Genomic DNA, 19,119 nt, shown 5'->3' with positions numbered 1-19,119 from the left:
CAGCCGCTCTGAGACATTCTTGACCCTTGCACCAGGGAGGCAACACACCATCCTGGAGTCTCATTTGCGGCCGCAGAAATGCCTATCTATTCCCCTTACAATAGAATCCCCTATTACTGTAGCTCTACCCCTCTTGTTCCTCCCGTCCTGTGCAGCAGAGCCACCTCTGGTGCCAGGAAGTTGGCTGCTGCTGCCTTCTGTCACGGGGCCGTGCATTCACGGGGCCGTTTTGCTAGGGTTTCGGTCGTGGACCCAAGCGCAGGAAACCTATCCAAGGACTCGAGACCGGGTAGAACTCGAAAGATGCTTCACTTGATACTCGAAAACACAGAGACATGGTAACACTCGAAAGGAGATTCAGTTGAGACTCGAAAACACAGAGAGACTCGAGAACGCCAGAGACACAGCAAGAGCTGTTACTTGCAGGCAGGCGAACCCAGGACTGAGCAAAGAGGACAGGAAACAGGAAGCTTAAATACAGGCCAGAGTGGTCACATGACATAATTATTCAAATGAGACAGGAGACAAATACTTTAACAACACACAGGTGAGGCCAGAACACAGAGGCAAAACAGGGACAACTTTATTAACTAGCCTGATTACTCTGATGAGATCAATTACTCGAGAAACAGGTGAGGAGAGGTGCCCAGAAGGCACAGCAGCAGTGCACCGAGGCCTCAAAAACCGCCCTCAGGCGGCGAGCAGAGGGAAGTGCCGCTGCAGCCGTTACACCTTCCTCTGATAAGCCATCCCCCCCAACAGTACTCAAAGTGGTGTATCTGTTTGAGAGGGGGATGTCCACAGGGGACCCCTGCACTACCTGCCTGCGCCTAGTAATCTGCCTGTTGGTCACCCCTTCCTTTTCTGCCTGTCCAACCTCTACCTGCGGTGTGTCCAACTCCCTAAACGTGCTATTCACGACGTCCTCAGCATTGTGAACGCTCCAGTATGCATCCAATCGCAGCTCCAGCGCCGCAATGCGGTCTGTCAGTAGCTGCAGCTGGATACACTTCCTGCACACGTAGTTGCCAGGGACACAGGAAGTGTCCCTGAGTTCCCACATAGCGCAGGAGGAGCATACCACGTGGCCGGGCTGTCCTGCCATGACTTACCCTTTAATTAATTGAAATTAAATTAAATCAATCAATCCCACCAATTACACTACAGTTAAATGGTTTACCAACAGTCCCCGCTACACCAGAGAGACCTTAGTAACTATAAACCACAGAGTTAAAGTTTAAAAAGAGAGAAATAAATACTCACCAACCAATCACCTACCTGCTTTCTGGTGACGTCACACTTCGATTACTTTTTACTTCTCTCCCTCCCGCATGAACACAATGCTTCCCGCAGGGACACTAGATAATGACCAGGGGCATGAATTTGAAGCAGAAGCTAGTTCTACCAGTTTCAGCTGGTGATTTAAATTCCGGCTGACGGGCAGGCTGTGGAAAGATATTCCACCCACCCACCACTCTAAATGAAGAAAGCATATTTGGAGGAGTTCCTAGGCTACACCATTATAAGGCCTCGGGAACTCAGGTCAGCTGAGAGCTGGTGTAAGTGGGCTCATTGGGGAGAAATTCAGTATCGCCCCGTTTTGGGCGCTATTATTGGCGGTGCGCAAAGTTTAGCGCCTGGCGCTAATTATTGCCTCCGACAGCAAACTTGGCTTTTATTGCCCCTGGAGGTGATTGGAGCGCTAAATCAGGCGCTACACACCTCTCTTAAGGCGCTAAGGCCGAGGAGCGAGGCGCTACCTCACAGCGCTGGCGAAGCTCATGTGATTTCAGTCAGCAATGTAACACACACACTGGCACCATCCAGTTCTTAAAGGGGAGTTCTGACAAATGGTCATCAACCTGAAACGTTAAATCTGTTTCTCTCTTCACAGATGCTGCTTGACCTGCTGAGTTTCTTCTGCATTTTCTGTTTTTATCTTAAAGGGGAGGGTTGATCTTGCTCTCCATCCACATCCTGCTCATTGCAGCCTTGAATCTCGGCCTGGAGAGACCTGTACATCAAATCTGCTGGAAAGAACAATGGAGAGAACCAGGGGAACAGCTCAGAGTGCAGCCCCCATAGTCTCTTCTAAATCGATACAAGGGCAAATCAAAACCAACCTACAAAGTGCTGCTCAGTACCCAAAACTCCTTCACACAGCATTGAATCTCTGCAGAAGTCTCTCCCTCTCTCTCAGAATGTGTGGTGCAAAAATGTCACCAACAAAAAAAGGCAGGCAGTGGTCGCCTTTAAATAGCGCTCCCCTAGTCCCTTTCTGACAGCAGAACGCTCCCCTCAACCTGTCGTTGCTAGCGGCAGGCAGTAAGGCAGGGGTGCCACTCAATTTCCGGTCCGGGGCGCTAACGGGGCGTTGCGCACTCGACTGACGTCACGATCTGCCGGCGCAGGAGATCGTGGCGGTATTGTTTAGCGCCGCCACAAAATGTCCGGTCAATTTTGCGAGAGGCGTAAATATCACCGCGCCCGGGCGCTAGTTGCTTTGCGCCCCACTTAGCGCCCTCTTAAGGCGCTAACGGGTGGCGCTACCAACTGAATTTTTCCCCCATTGTCTTTAAAAATAAAGTCAGAAAAAGCTAAATAATGTAGTACACCCATATTATCTTAAATTTTTCCTATACATCAACCCCTTTTCTGTGTATATTTCCTTGACATATGCAGCCAGAATACATACAAAATGATACTGTTATGTTAAGCTACATTTTATCGTTTTTAAAACAAATATTTTCCTGTGGCTAGCACCATAAACCATTCTCGTAGTCCTCACTCTCCACATTACCAGATGTTGGGCATATAAAAGTGTTCTCTGGTTTGTAGTGAGCACAGGGTTTGCATAGAAACCCTTGTATCAGCATTTAGTTTATTGGCTACAGCATGAGCCTTCTTGTGAGCACCTAGACTTTGGAAAGCAATAGAAAAAATGCTAACAGACTGTGGTTTAAGCTATAAACTACAGAATAGGTTTGATAAAATTCATTATTAAGCAGTAGTAAAGACAATATAGCAGTCTGCATTATTTTTATAGAACTTTTAACTCATGCTTCCTCATCAGTTACAAAATAACAAAAGATGTGACACTTTGCTAACGGGGAGATATATCCATACCATAACCTTTACGTGGGGTTTAGTTGGACCTGTGGGTCTCCAGCACGTCTAAAGATTTGGGCAGAAACAAAGGAAAACAAAATGTATCTCTCTCAAGATCAAAGAAATCTTGTGAACAATCATATTTAAAGAAAAATGGTTGCTAAATCCATATAATAGGTGTCAGATCAAGACCATGTGACATCTCACTGCAAATTCCTTTAGTCTTAATGGACTAACCACAGAAAAAAGCTAGTCATTATGCTGAATTCTCAATTGAAGAAAATATATTCTTAAACATTTTACAAACAAAATTGATCTTCATGGAAAGAATGTCCTGGCTATTCAGTTGAGTACAAAAGCCATGTATATCATCTGCAGTATCTTATGTGTTTACAACTGACTGATAGCAACCAAAATTTTAAGTAACTGCCAGTTTCCTTTGTATAGATATTAAATTAAGTAGAACTACTTAGGAGAATTGAGATTGAAACTATCTTTTTTTCTTAGTAAGGGAAAATAGCAAACCAAATTTAAAAAACATTAACATTGATTCTCTCACTCTTGTTTCACTTCCCAGGTTTTTTTTCAGCTTCCTCTCTTGTTTCTTCCTTCCACAGGAGGAGACTATTTGCCCATCATGCCTGTGGATGATGGAAGTAAAGAGAGAATAAAGAAGGAAAACTGAAAAGGAAAGAGTCTTTTGCGTCCACACGAGAGAGCAGACGTAGCCTCGGTTTAACATCTCATCCAAAAGATGGCACTATCGACACTGCAGCACTCCCTCAATACTACAAAGAATTGTCAACCTGGAATATGTGTTCAAGTCCTGGAGTGGAGCTTGAACCCACAACCTTCTGACTCAGCTGAGAGTGCCACTGAGTCAAGGCTGACAGTGTATTGAGCTTTCATTTAAATAAAGAAAGAAATATGTAACTATCTGCACAACCACTAAACATATTAGAGCACTTTCTATCAAAGTAAATAGCAACGGATTTCACTGACCCACAGACTGTACTGCGCCCTTTTGTTTGTTTAAGCTTTTGTACGTCTTCGCCGAATGCAGCACATTTTTCCTTAGCTGTTGCTCACAAAGCTTTTCAATCACAATGTAGAGTTCTTCTGCAATATTCTGTAGGTATGCATCATTAATAAACTTCAGTACTTTTGAATCCTCCACAAGTGTACGTAAAGCATACAAATCTTGTCTCATCATAGTACAAACCACAGGAATCATGTTTTCAAACCCATGAGCTACTTTGTCAAAACTGATCTCATCGGTGTTGGTCAAGACATTATTCTGCAGCAGATCTTGCACAGATTTGCACTGGATATTTTGATATTTGGTTAGAACTTCAGTTTCCGGGTACAAAAATAGAAGCCGCTGAAGACTCTGTGTTTTGATTTGAATATTTGGAAGCACGTTATTTATTTCTTGACAATTTAGAAGTTTATCAACTAGGAACCTACGAAGATGTAACCTCACGTCATCCCACACAGACAGGGCATCAAGAGAGTCATTGTCCTCAACGGCATGAACTGAAGTAGTTGAAGGAACATGAAATGAAGCTCCACATGAATTCAATGGAAACACAACACCACATTCAGCAGAGAGATCCAGGAGTAGCTGCATGATCATTTCTTCTGGGCCTTTTTCTCTCTTTAGAAAGTGAAGCTTGTAGTAAAGAAAACACGAGACAAGAATAAATAATCATGGATAACAACAGAAATGACATCAGCTGTAACCAGTTACTGTTTGTTCTTGACAGGTATAAATGATGATATCTGTATCAGGAACCAGAGCTTCACAGTACAAGATAGATATTGCACCTCAGGCAACTTTAAGAATATTATTGCGTGCAATGGGAATACCACTTTATTCACTGGTTTCAAAAACCTTGACCAGCTATAAATCTGCAGCTGAATTAGAGCAAAAGGCCACGAGCAAATTTTGTATTATTTACTCATATGATACTTTGAAATAAAACTCCCACTACTTGACCTTGAAGGTGTTTTGCACTGCAGAGCAGGAAATTCACATAAGGGACTTAATTTCTTTTGTGGGCTATTTTTTCATACATTTCTGACTGCGCTGCCTAAATGCAGTCATTAACCCATTTACTTAATGTTTTTTAAAAAATCTTGGTTTTCTCACCTCTTTTGGGCAACCATCTTTCCCTTTTTCCCCTGGTCCTCCTGTATACAAGGCAGGCAGTGTAGCTCCAAGCTCCAGAATTGCTGCTTTGAACCAATGTGCATGAACACAATCTTAGTTGAGTCGCTCACTCATTTTTCTTCCCTTTCTATAGGGAAATGCCTGGCTTCTGCTCAGTGTCACCACAATAGCATGGCAAGGATAGGCAACATAGTGCATTGAGGAATCATGAGGATGCCATGATTCCCATTTCAATTCAGTAGCCCAATATACAAAGTGCATGTAGATGTGTATGCTGGGCAAGGAGAACATTAAGTTTGGTTGTGATGGTCCTTATTAGATGAGTAGCCTGCTTGTGCTCAATGTGCAGGCTTATACATAAAGAATGTCCATTTGGGCGAGGTATCAGAAGGCTACGAGCACCTATGAAACTGTACTGGGGTATGAGTCAGTTTCTCTGGTTTGCCCACCACCATCACCACCATAAACGAGTAACTTTTATATAGACGTTGCTAAACAAGACTTCAGTGCTGTGGAAGAGCAGAGGGAGTTGGGTGTACTTGGACTACTAAAGCTCCAATATGGTGGGCAGGAAGCGTGTGCACATTTCTGATCGGAAGTGCAATGTTCGCCATGTTGGGTAAGGAAAAATAAGAAATGTTTTTACCCATGCTGAAGCACATGTTAGGCCCTTTGCATATGCAAATAAGGTGCCCAATGCCTGTTTGAAGTCCCCTCTCCAGAATAGCCAGCATGGGCTGCATTCAGGAAGCCAGCCCTTGGAATTGACTACAACAAAGTAGGTAAGTAACTTACCTGAATATCAGCACTCTTGCTCCTCCCGACCACCAATCACTGCCACTCCCGACCCCCAATCGCGGAACCCCTAGGTGAACTAGACCCCTACGTGCCCAAAAATGATTGAGGCCCAATTTCTAGGTCATTATGTATGGGAAATGATAGTGCAGGTCGATGGGGAAAGAGCGGGACTAATTGGATAGCTCTTTCAAAGAGCTGGCACAGGCACACTGGGCTGAATAGCCTCCTATGCTGTAAGAATCTATGAAGTAGCCATTACGGAGAGCTGCCTACAAGCTGGGCATGACTGGTAGCGAAATATTCCAGGTAATAGAACTGTTAGAAAGAACATGGAAATTGGGAAACGAGCAGGAATAGGAATATTTTATATGTGATTTTTATTAAACCAGGTTTAACTTATTTTTCATTATTTTTACAGCGTTTTGCTGCTACTTCTAACTCACAAACTGATGCTGCTGCATCTCTCTGTCTGCCTACCTACCCAGCACACTATTTAAAACTTAAAAACTCCATAAAAGCAGGGTAGATTAGTCATTCAACATAATACTCCTTTCTGGTGTATTGCAACACTAACTAATCGAATAACAACTTTTGAAAGTAATAAAACATAATTACAATAATCATTACACCGTAGCAATTTAAAGATGAACTTGAAGTGTGTTGCATATGAATGCTGAGGTCCTTCCCCCAAGTCTGAATATAACAATTTTGCAAATCAAGTCAAAAATAGCTTTCTATCAAACTTTTCCACTATTTCACTGCATTTAAAAAGAAATAAATTTTATTTACCAGCGCTTTAAGAAAGTCTGTCAACTGGTCACATGGAGTGGTGAATGGTTTGACAGAGGAAATACTGGAACTGCTTAACCACTGAAGGCAGTCACCAGTGTTCTGCAATTTCTCTCCTATGCACAGTTTACTCAGGTCTGACTGCAGCTCCCTCATAGTCTGCTCAATGCTGAAAGACAAGAATGGGGAAATATAAGAAACAAATCAAACAACATACAATCAAACATTTTTTATACAGCAAGAGACTATATCAAGGCAATAACAGCTTAAATATAGACATCTTAGACAGGCAATAATAAAGTGAATTTTGCTTTAATCTTCACTCTTTTCACAAAATAAGTACAGATGAGGGAAGCCATTTGTCTTATTAAGCTTTTACAGAGACCTACGATTACCCCACCACTATATCCAAACCCTCTTGAATAATTCTAATGTTGTAAACTTCACTATTCTGTTGGGAAGGCCATTCCAGATATCTGTTAAGTTTTGTATTTTAAAAAGTGCATCCTTTCACATGTCTTTTATGGACTTGTACTTGTCTGCATCCCTGGTTTAACTTGAAATAGTATTTCGGATTAAACTTTCTATTCGACTTATCATCTTGTATAGCTCCATGACATCCCTTTTCATTTGCCTCCTTTCAAGGTTCCAAAATCTGGGCACAAAAATCAGTGAGAATGCTAACCTGGTATAAGTGCCAGGGTATTTGGAGTCAGGGAGAGGTTCTCTAATTTGCACATAACTTGCAGGCGCCCACATGACTATGGGTGCATCTCAGATGGCTGCCAAACCGCGTGGTGGGGGCAGATAATGAAGTGTTGGGCAGGCACTTGTTGCTCTTCTAGCATCGCAGCTCCATTGGCAATTTTTAAAGGATCTGTTGGCCCCTAATCCCATCCCACAATTGGTATTTTGTCTTTGGGGATCTACAGCAGGATTCCTCTCAGACTTCTTTCTCTCTCCTCTAGCCAGTTCAACACCATTCATGGAGTAAAGGTGCCTCCCATTCTTTGCTCCAATGTGTAATACCTGCATTTATCCCAGTTAATTTCAACTAGCATAGTTTTGCCCACTTGTAAATTTTGTTGTGGTCTGTTTGTAGCTCTCAGATTAGCTCAGCAAATGCTCAGATGTGAGTACCTCATCTGCAAACTTATTCAAATTGAACTGCATTCTTACAATTAAATTTCATAATTTTTCTAAATTTGGTCTCCCTGTATACTATCCAAGGACACCAAGGCAGATGGATAAGCAACTGGCGGTCACCTACCAGTCAATGGTAGTTTAAAATTAGGCACCAGGAAATGTGCAAATGTGGCTCAAGCTACTCTTTTCCTTCCCCTGCTGTAGCAAAATGCTTAGAAGCATTCTGTTTGATGCTTCCTGAACTGATATGGTTCAGGTCAGAAATTAAATCACAAGGTTCAATTTCCACAGTACTACCACTGTACTGTAATTAGCATTCTTTGAAGCATATTGATTGGCAGTACAGAGATGCACTGAATAAAGAACTTAGCAACCTGATATTACAATAAGAATAAAAGCCTACAAGATAATTGGAGCAGGTTTTTAAATGACCTGAGAATGAATTCCCGAGATTCCTGTAAATATTTTCAAATCTTCAAGGCTCTGAAATAACAACTGCTTAACATGTTCATCTGAAATCCTCTGCTAATTTAAAAGAGGCACTAACATAATTAAAATATATTGATTAACAGAGAGGGTTGATGGGGGTAATGTGGTTGATGTTGTGTATATGGACTTCAAAAGACGATTAATATAGTATCACATAATAAACATGTTAGCAAAATTGAAGCCCATGGGATTAAAGGGAGAGTGGCTGCATGGATGCAACATTGGCTAAGGGACAGAAAGCAAAGATTAGTGGTAACAGATTGTTTTCCCAGACTGGTGGGAAGTATACAGTGGTGTCCCCAGGGGTCGGTATTAGGGCCACTACTCTTTTTGATAAATATATTAATGATCTGAACTTGGATAGGCAGGGCATAATTGCAAAGTTTGCAGATGACACAAAACTCTGAAATGTTGTAAACAATGGCCCAGAAATTCGGGTCGGGGGCTTCCCACGGGTGTAAGCCCCCGACCTGCACTTACCTTGCACGCTAGCCGTTGAGCTGTGGGCCCCCGTGGAATTCCGATCCTGGGCGTCCTCCAACTGCCGGCGTGCAGTGCTTGCGTATCCCAGGGGCGCAGTTAGTTCGATGCATTCCCTGGGGTCACGTGGGCCATGGAGAGCCGCATGCTTCATTCATAAGTTTGACAGGAAGGGCTGTCAAACTTATAAATACTATAAGCCCCAAAACATCACTAAATCTTCAAATACATTTTAAAAAAGCATCACATTTTTAAAATAAACTATAAATTACATGAAATAACTATTTTAAACAATAATTTAAATTTTGAAAAAAATAATTTTATTTTCTAACGGGGCTAAAAATAAACTTACCTTTCTTTAAAGTATTTAAAAATAATAAACCTGTGGAAAAAATGTTTTAATTTTAAATAATTCACCACTTACTTTGTAAAAAGCAGGCCTTGCGACTGCTTTTTACATGTCTAACTTCTGGAGACTTACCCTCCCGGGAAAACCTGCAAAAAGAACGTAAGTTCAATGCGCACGCGCTGCCTCTCCTGCGCACGCGTTCGACCTCTGAACCCCTTCTTTCAGGGGAACGGAAGTGCCGGTTTCCCGCGCATGCGCACCGCATGCAGGAAACCAGCACTTCCATGGGGCTTACGGGTGAGTACCCCGTGCGTACTCACCCGCGGAGACCCGAATTTCTGGGCCATGGACTTTGGGAGGACATAGACAGACTGGTGAAATGAGAAGACACATAGCAGATGAAATTTAACAGAGAGAAGTGTGAAGTGATTCATTTTGATAGGAAGAATGAGGAGAAGCAATATAAACTAAATGGTACAAAAGCAAACCGACTTGGCGAATCAACCTGAACCTAACGGAGGCTGAATGGCAACTCTCTGACACCTCCTCCTACCTCCCCCTGGACCATGACCCCACTACCGAACATCAAGCTATTGTTTCCAAGACTGTCAATTACCTCAGCTCCTCTAGAGATCTTCCCTCCACAGCCGCCAACCTCATAGTTCCCCAACCCCGCACAGCCCGCTTCTACCTCTTTCCCAAGATCCACAAACAGGACTGCCCTGGTATACCCATCATTTCAGCCTGTTCTTGCCCCATGGAATTTATCTCTTCCTATCTTGACTCTTTTTTCTCCCCTTGTCCAGTCTCTTCCCACCTACATCCGCGACTCTTCCGACACCATCTGCCACTTTAACAGTTTCCAGTTTCCTGGCCCCAGCCGTCTCCTTTTCACTATGAACATCCAATCCCTCTACATCTCCATCCGGCACCAGGATGGCCTGAGGGCACTCAGCTTCTTTCTTGAACAGGGGCCCAACCAGTCCCCATCCACCACCACCCTCCTCCGCCTGGCTGAACTTGTTCTCATATTGAACAACTTCTCCTTTGACTCCACTCACTTCCGCCAAATTAAAGGTGTTGCTACAGGAACCCGCATGGGATATGTGGAACATTCTTTGTTCCAGTCCTACTCAAATCCCCTCCCTCACCTCTTTTTCAGGTACATTGATGACTGTATCAGTGCCGTTTCCTGCTTTCGCCCTGAACTAGAAAATTTCATTCACTTTGCTTCCAATTTCCACCCTTCCTTCACCTTAACATGGTCCATCTCCTACTCTTCCCTTCCTTTCCTCGACTTCTCTGTCTCCATTTCTGGGGATAGGCTATTGACAAACATTCACTATAAGCCCACTGACTCCCACAGCTACCTGGACTAGACTTCCTCCCACCCCGCTTCCTGTAAGGACTCTATCCCACTCTCCCAGTTTCTCTGTCTCCGCTGCATCTGCTCTGATGATGCCACCTTCTATACTAGTGCTTCCAATATGTCTTCCTTTTTCCTCAACCAAGGATTCCCCTCTTCCGTGGTTGACACGGCCGTTCTATTTCCTGCACTTCTGTTCTCACCCCTTCCCCTCCCTCCCAGAACCACGATAGGGTTCCCCTTGTCCTCACCTTTCACCCCACCAGCCTCCACTTTCAACGGATCATCCTCCGCCATTTCCGCTACCTCCAGCGTGATCCCACCACCAAACACATCTTCCCCTCCCCTTTCAGCATTCCATAGGGACCGCTCCCTCCGCAACACCCTAGTCCACTCCTCTATCACCCCCAACACCCCTTCCCCTTCCCACAGCACCTTCCTGTGCAAACGCAGGAGATGCAACACCTGCCCTTTTACCTCCTCCCTTCCCACTGTCCGGGGCCACAAACTCTCCTTCCAGGTGAAAGAGTGATTTATTTGTACTTCTTGCAATTTAGAATATTGTATTCGCTGCTCACGATGCGGTCTCCTCTACATTGGGGAGACCAAATGCAGATTGGATGACCGCTTTGCGGAACACCTCCGTTCAGTCCGTAAACGTGACCCCGAGCATCCGGTCGCCTGTCACTTTAATTCTCCCACTCCCACTCTGATCTCTCCATCCTCTGCCTCTTACATTGTTCTAGCAAAGCTCAACGTAAGCTCGAGGAACAGCACCTCATCTTTCGATTAGGCACTTTACAGCCTTCTGGACTCAACATCGAGTTCAACAATGAGACTATAACCTCAGCCACTACTTTTTTTTTTCCTCCCACATGGCAGCTGTTGATGATTCTGCCATTGCCATTTACACCTCATCTAGAGTCCTATTTTGTTTCTTAACTTGTCCCATTACTATCTCCTTTTCCCTTGCACCATCATCCCTTTTGTCTTTTAATCTTTCCTGACTTCCATCCTATCACAGACCTTCCCTTTTGTTCTTTCCTCCCCTCCTCCCTTTCCCTGCCCCTGCACTTACTTAAAAATCTGTTACATCTCTAACTCTTTCCAGTTCTGACGAAGGGTCATCGACCTGAAACGGTAACTCTGTTTCTCTCTCTACAGATGCTGCCTGACCTGCTGAGTATTTCCAGCATTTTCTGTTTTTATTATAAACTAAATGGTACAACTTTAAATTATACACAAACTTTGAAGGTGACAGGATAAATTGATAAAACTGTTAAAAGAAGCATACGGGATCCTTAGGTTTATAAATAGAGGCATATATGGGATACAAATTCGGGTAGTTACCGCCACCAAGTAAGGCCCGTTTCGTGAAAAAAAAATGGCGGCCGTCTCACTTCCGCCCGCCTCTGGCGCGTGACTAGGCGGTCGCCATTTTGGTGAGGGCCACAGCGCTGCCATTAGCAGCATTGGCATTTGACATGCAAATCTGCAGAGCATGACATCAGTCGTTGTGCAACACCAACTTGGATCTTAGCGCTGAGTTTAACGCTGGGTCCCAAGCTCCCTCCAAATAGCGAGCGTGCAACAGACCTACAGAGACACTGTCAGCACTACTTAAAGGGGCACACACATCTTTCAGGTAAGTTTGCATTTAAGCTTTTGGACTGGATTTTTTGTATTTTATTGAAGAAGTGGCTTGGTGCAACAGCTATTAAAAGTTTTTAAAGTGTGCAGGGAGTGCTGCTAGACTCTTGCAAGGCCTCGGATGGTAAAAGAAGGCCTTTGAGAAGACAGAAGATGCTGGAAACACTCAGTAGGTCAGGCAGCATCCGTGGAGAAACAGAGTTCACATCTCAGGTCAAGATGCTGCCTGACTTGCTGAGTATTTCCAGCATTTCCTGCTTTTACATCAGATTTCCAGCATCCGCTCATAGAGGGAGGAGGAAGAAGCAGAAGAGGAGGAAGCAACCCAGACAGTCCCTTTCTGGCCAGAATATCCGGGATGGAATCATCTGCCTGTGGTACCAGTGACCGCAACACCAACCACAATTCCTCTTTCAACATTTGGCCCACGCCTTACCTTCTCTTTGGCCAGAATGCTGAAAAAAAAGCCACCACAAAGCAAACTTTCCAATCTAACTTTATACACCTATCCACCCAATATGACATCAAGAAATCAACTAATCTTCCTTATGCATCCCTTAGTAACTGTCTTGTTGTGTGCCTTTGCCTAGCCTACTGATGTCACGTAGTGCTACCCCAGTGGCTGCAGCATGGCTGGTGAAGGCTGCTGACTTTCAATGGGGTACACTGCAAATGGCCTTGCAGGTCGACCTTGAGGAGCTGGTGGCTGGGAGTGTGAAATCAGGTGACTGTGTTTCTTCTTCTTCTTCTTCACTCTCCTCTCCTTGGTCGATCACTGGCTGGGCAGCCTGCATTTCTTGGGTGTGTGAAATGAGGAAGGCACAAGGGTGAAGTTGCGGTGAGAGGAGGGCGGGAAAGCAAGGGGTGCATGCCAGAAGGCGGATAATGTATGAGGATACCAGTATCTTCTATCCTTTCAGCCCTGCCCCTGCCAAGAATGGCCAGCACCATCTCCTCCAAGGAGGAGAGGTGAATCTAGGAATGGGAGGTGTGCCTCGTGTTTGGTACAGATTGTTGGTAGGTGAATGATTGGTGGGGGGCGGCGGTCATGCATTGAGGAGTGTGTGAGGCTAGTGGTGCACTTGGTAGGAGATGGCTTATGAAGATGCATTCACTGAACTTGACCACTGGTCTGAGGTCATCAAGCTTCTTTGGGGCACTGGAGCCAGGTCCTGGGGGCGATACTTTTAGCAGCGACGGTCTCAGTGATCTGGTCCCACATCCTTCTTACTGGAGGGCTTCCTGGCCCCTGTGCGTAGAAGACCTCTCTTGCAGTGTTGACCCCCTGCACAAAGCTAGAGCGCTGCATGTAAGACCCTGGGTGCCTCTTCCCTGGCTTGCTGAGCCATTTGTTACTACTAAAGCACTTTTCCCATTTTCTTTAGGTACGGAAGGCAATTCAGCTTTAAGAGCTGAAGACTGCCATTTGGGAATTCGTTTTAATGTTTTTTTTCCTCAGAAGGCAGTTGAGGTCTAAGTGCTAAAAGCTGCCAATTTTTAAATTATTTTTTTTCATCTTAGAAGGCATTGCCCCTTTAAGTGACCGACACGGCTTTCTAAAATGACAGGCTAGCTTTAATAGAATGCTGTTCTTACTCCAGGGATGCTGCAACCACACTACATTGGGCCTCCTGCTGAGACTAACACCTGAAAACCAGCCTTACACAGCAAGTGTTGCACTGGCTAATTTTAATTAGCAAACAGCACCAATATGCTGCCAGCACTATTAATTCCGGCGGCCATTAACCGCAGCCCACGTGGCACCGATAGGTTTTCGGCACTCTGGAATTTCTAGGCCATAGAGAAAAAAACAAGTCAGCTTGGTAGACAGGGCAAATATATAAGGGCAAGGCTGGATGGCATCTATTTTAATGCAAGGAGTCTTGCAAATAAGGTGGATGAACTGAAGGTGTTGATAAACACATGGGAGTATGATATTGTTGCTATCACGGAGACATGGTTGAGGGAAGGGCAAGACTGGCAGCTCAATATTCCGGGGTACAGAATCTTCAGGCGAGACAGAGGGGGAGGTATAAGAGGAGGGGGTGTCGCAATATTAATTAAGGAGTCAATTACTGCAGTAAGGAGGGATGATATATTAGCAGGGTCCTCTAATGAGGCCATATGGGTGGAGCTTAAAAACAAAAAGGGGGCAAGCACTTTGCTGGGAGTGTACTATAGGCCTCCAAACAGTCAGGGAGAGATAGAGGAACAGATATGTAGGCAAATCTCAGAGAAATGTGCAAATAATAGGGTAATAATAATGGGGGATTTCAACTTCCCCAATATTAACTGGGATAGTCAGAGTGTGAAAGGCTCAGAGGGTGTAGAATTCTTAAAGTGCATCCAGGAGAGCTTTTTGAGCCAGCATGTAGAAAGTCCTACAAGAGAGGGGGCGGTACTGGACCTAATTCTAGGGAATGTGGCCGGCCAAGTGGAAAAAGTGCTAGTAGGTGAGCACTTTGGTGATAGTGACCATAATATGGTAAGATTTAAGGTGGTCATGGAAAAGGACAGGGATGGGCCGGAAATAAAGGTTCTAAATTGGGGGAAGGCCGATTTTAATAGGATAAGGCAGGATCTGGCCAAAATGGACTGGGATCAGCTACTTGTAGGAAAATCCGCATCGGAGCAATGGGAGGCTTTCAGAAGGGAGATTGAGATCATACAATGGCAACATGTTCCCGTAAAGGTCAAGGGTGGTTCCAAAAACCACAGGGAACCTTGGATGTCAGGGGATATACGAGAATGGATTAGGAAAAAAAGGAGGGCTTTTGGTAGATACAAAAGGCTAAAGACGGAGGAAGCCCTAGAGGAGTACAAAAAGTGCAGGGGGATACTTAAAAAAGAAATTAGGAGATCAAGGAGGGGCCATGAAATAACACTGGCAAGCAAAATAAAGGAAAATCCAAAGATGTTTTATAAGTATAGTAAGGGTAAGAGGATAACTAGGGAAAAAATAGGGCCCATTAGGGACAAAAGTGGCAATCTGTGTGTGGAGCCGGAAGATGTAGGAGGGGTTCTAAATGAATTTTTTGCATCTGTTTTCACTATGGAGAAGGACGATGCAGACATAGAAATAGGGCGGGGGGACTGTGATATGCTCGAACATATTAACATCGAGAGGGAGGAGGTATTGGCGGTTTTAGCTGGCCTAAAAATGGATAAATCCCCAGGCCCGGATGAAATGTATCCCAGGCTGCTGTGTGAGGCAAAGGAGGAGTTTGCGGGGGCTCTAACACATATATTCAGGACCTCTCTGGCCACAGGGGATGTGCCAGAGGACTGGAGAACCGCTAATGTAGTACCATTATTCAAGAAGGGTAGTAGGGAAAAACCGGGGAACTACAGGCCAGTGAGCCTAACATCAGTGGTAGGAAAATTATTGGAAAAAATCCTGAGGGACAAAATTTGTCTCCACTTGGAGAGGCAAGGATTAATCAGGGATAGTCAACATGGCTTTGTCAAGGGAAGATCATGTCTGACTAATTTGATTGAATTTTTTGAGGGGGTGACTAGGTGTGTGGATGAGGGTAACGCAGTGGATGTGGTATACATGGATTTCAGTAAGGCCTTCGATAAAGTCCCGCACAGGAGACTGGTCAAGAAGGTAAGAGCCCATGGAATCCAGGGTGCCTTGGCACATTGGATACAAAACTGGCTTAGTGGCAGAAGGCAGAGGGTGATGGTCGAAGGTTGTTTTTGTGACTGGAAGCCTGTGGCCAGTGGGGTACCACAGGGATCGGTGCTGGGTCCCTTGCTGTTTGTGGTCTACATTAATGACTTGGATATGAATGTAAAAGGTATGATCAGTAAGTTCGCGGATGATACAAAAATTGGTAGGGTGGTAAATAGCGAGGAGGGTAGCCTCAGTCTGCAGGACGATATAGATGGGTTGGTCAGATGGGCGGAACAGTGGCAAATGGAATTTAACCCGGAAAAGTGCGAGGTGATGCACTTTGGGGGGACTAACAAGGCAAAGGAATACACAATGAATGGAAAGACCCTAGGCAAGACGGAGGGTCAGAGGGATCTGGGTGTGCAAGTACACAGATCCCTGAAGGCGGCGGAACAGGTGGATAAGGTGGTAAAAAAGGCATATGGGATACTTGCCTTCATTAGCCGAGGCACTGAATATAAGAGCAAGGAGGTTATAATGGAGCTGTATAAAACACTGGTTAGGCCACAGCTGGAATACTGTGTGCAGTTCTGGTCGCCACACTACAGGAAGGATGTGATCGCGTTAGAGAGGGTGCAGAGGAGGTTCACCAGGATGTTACCAGGGCTGGAGCGCTTCAGCTATGAAGAGAGACTGGGCAGATTGGGTTTGTTTTCCTTGGAGCAGAGGAGGCTGAGGGGGGACATGATTGAGGTGTACAAAATTATGAGGGGCATAGATAGGATGGATGCTGAGGAGCTTTTTCCCTTAGTAGAGGGGTCAATAACTAGGGGGCATAGATTCAAGGTAAAGGGCAGGAGGTTTAGAGGGGATTTGAGAAAGAACTTTTTCACCCAGAGGGTGGTTGGAGTCTGGAACTCACTGCCTGAAAGGGTTGTGGAGGCAGAAACCCTCACAACATTTAAGAAGCATTTGGATGTGCACTTGAAATGCCATAGCATACAAGGCTACGGGCCAAATGCTGGAATATGGGATTAGATTAGACAGGGCTTGATGGCCGGCGCGGACACGATGGGCCGAAGGGCCTCTATCCGTGCTGTATTACTCTATGACTCTAAAAGCAAGGAAGTTATGCTAAACCTTTATAAAACACTGGTTAGGCCCCAGCTGGAGTATTCTTGCCAATTATGGGCACCATACTTTAGGAAGGATATCAAGTCCTTGGAGAGGATGCAGAAGAGATTTACTAGGGATGCATTACTTCAGTTATGTGGAGAGACTATAGAAACTGGGATTGTTCTCCTTAGAGCAGAGAAGGTTAAGGGGCGATTTGAAAGAGATGTTCAAAATCATGAATGGTTTTGATAGAGTAAATGAGAAACTGCTTCCAGTGGCAGAAGAGTCGGTAACCAGAGGATACAGATTTAAAATAATTGGCAAAAGAACCAGAGGCGAGGAAAAAAAAATTATAGAAGCGCGTCATGATGATCTGGAATGCACTGCCTGAAAGGGTGGTGGAAGCAGATTCAATAGTAACATTCAAAAGGGAATTGGATAAATACTTCAAGGGGAAACATTTACAGGGCTGTGGGGAAAGAGCAGGGGAGTGGGACTAATTGGATAGCGCTTTCAAAGAGCTGGCAGAGGCATGATGGGCCGAATGGCATCCTTCTGTGCTATATCATTCTATGATTTCATGATTAATGTCCACTAAAAATGCAGAGAGGCATTTTAGATAAGTCCTTTTATTATTCCAGTGTTATTTCAGTGCCCAAATTGCCATTAGAATTTACACAAATCATCAATTTTCCGTTAATAAAGAATGATCAAAGTGACATTATAAATTGAGAGGTACCTGCTTGAAATCACTCCAGCATACCTTTTGTTATATGTACGTACAATGTAATTTTTAATGGGGAATTTATGGCTAAAATATATACACATAATATATATATCAGAGTTTTTACAGAATTAAGGGGGAAAAATTGAGTCGCACCCCCTTTGGGGCGCTAACTTCGCCAGGGTGCTACTTTTAGCGCCACAAAAAAATTGCCGCCCCCACGGTCGAAATTCATCGGTAGCACCCCAAGAAGGATGTGGGGCGCTACTGGAAGCAGCCCACCTCCCTCTTGGGGTGCTGCGAGGGAATATTGCGGCGTGACGTGTGTACGTCGCGCCGCGGTACTGCAGGCCTTCCTCCCCTTCTAAAAGGGGAAGGGCTTTGCGCAGCACGTCCCGGGGCCCAGCTGGGCCATCAGGGTTTGGAGTGCCGGCAAAAGAGCCCGGCACTCAAGAGAAATGCCGGACTCACGGAGCGCAGCCGGCACTCCGCGGGGGAGGGGGGTGCTGCTCAGGAGGCCGGGGATGGCAACGGGGGCAGGTGCTGGCAGGCGGCCAGCAACAAAAATGGCCGCCCGGCACCTCGCCTTTATTTAGCGCCGCCCTGGCCGCAGGTAGGCCACCCTGACCCCATCAGACATAGCGTCCGGCAGTAAGTCAGGGGGCACAACCGAAGAATGCAGCCGGGGCGCTGCGCACGGCGATGACATCATTGTCGGCGGCACAGCACCACGGGGCGCTAACGGTTACCGCCGCCGCTAACCTCCCGCTAAATTTTGTGGAAGGCATTGGCCACGCCACGCCCGGGCGCTAGTGGCTTTGCCCTAAGAGGGCGCTAACGGGAGACGCAAAGCAACCGGATTTTTCCCCCTACGACTCGTCTTGTGTCTCATTTACAGCTTCATTATTTTCCCTATCCTACCTGGCCATTACCAGCCAAAGTGCCTCCCACTTCACGCCTTTCTGATTACATGCTGTAGATGATGGTCCAAGTGCAGTTTTTAAAAATACTTTTTAACTGTTTCATTAATTTACAGTTAAAAACAGTTGATTGAAAGGTTAACTGCTTCAAAACACAAACCAAATCAACATCTGGGAAGGAGTAGAGTATTTGAGGCAGAATGTAATCCTGTTGGCAGCAGCAATTTGTTTGGCTAGTGTAGACTTTGCTTTTGTCATCATCACAGTAAATATCGAGTAACCAAGTCAACTAAATTATCTTCTGCTTTGAAATGTGAATTTCATTTTAAGTTTTGAATTATATGATTTATATGACAAAAAGGAGCCAAACTGTTTGACTCCTATTCTCCATT

The 19,119-nt window shown here is 45.0% G+C and overlaps 1 protein-coding gene across 2 annotated transcripts in view; it reads right to left on the bottom strand.

Moving 5' to 3' along the window:
- Positions 1 to 19,119, bottom strand: part of kiaa0825 (KIAA0825 ortholog) — a 755,168-nt gene that overhangs the window by 609,462 nt on the left and 126,587 nt on the right. For both annotated transcript variants that reach the window (XM_085988737.1, XM_085988745.1), the window contains exons 3-4: positions 6,869 to 7,037; positions 4,111 to 4,780 (exon numbers count right to left, since the gene is read on the bottom strand). In XM_085988737.1, the coding sequence (XP_085844863.1) occupies positions 4,111 to 4,780; positions 6,869 to 7,037 (839 nt within the window). The remainder of the gene's footprint in view (positions 1 to 4,110; positions 4,781 to 6,868; positions 7,038 to 19,119) is intronic.

This window comes from Somniosus microcephalus, chromosome 1, assembly GCF_052327205.1.
Source record: "Somniosus microcephalus isolate GS21.2 chromosome 1, FLI_Smic_1.0, whole genome shotgun sequence".
In the NCBI taxonomy this organism is placed as follows: domain Eukaryota; kingdom Metazoa; phylum Chordata; class Chondrichthyes; order Squaliformes; family Somniosidae; genus Somniosus; species Somniosus microcephalus.
This window is presented reverse-complemented; position numbering and strand designations above follow the sequence as displayed.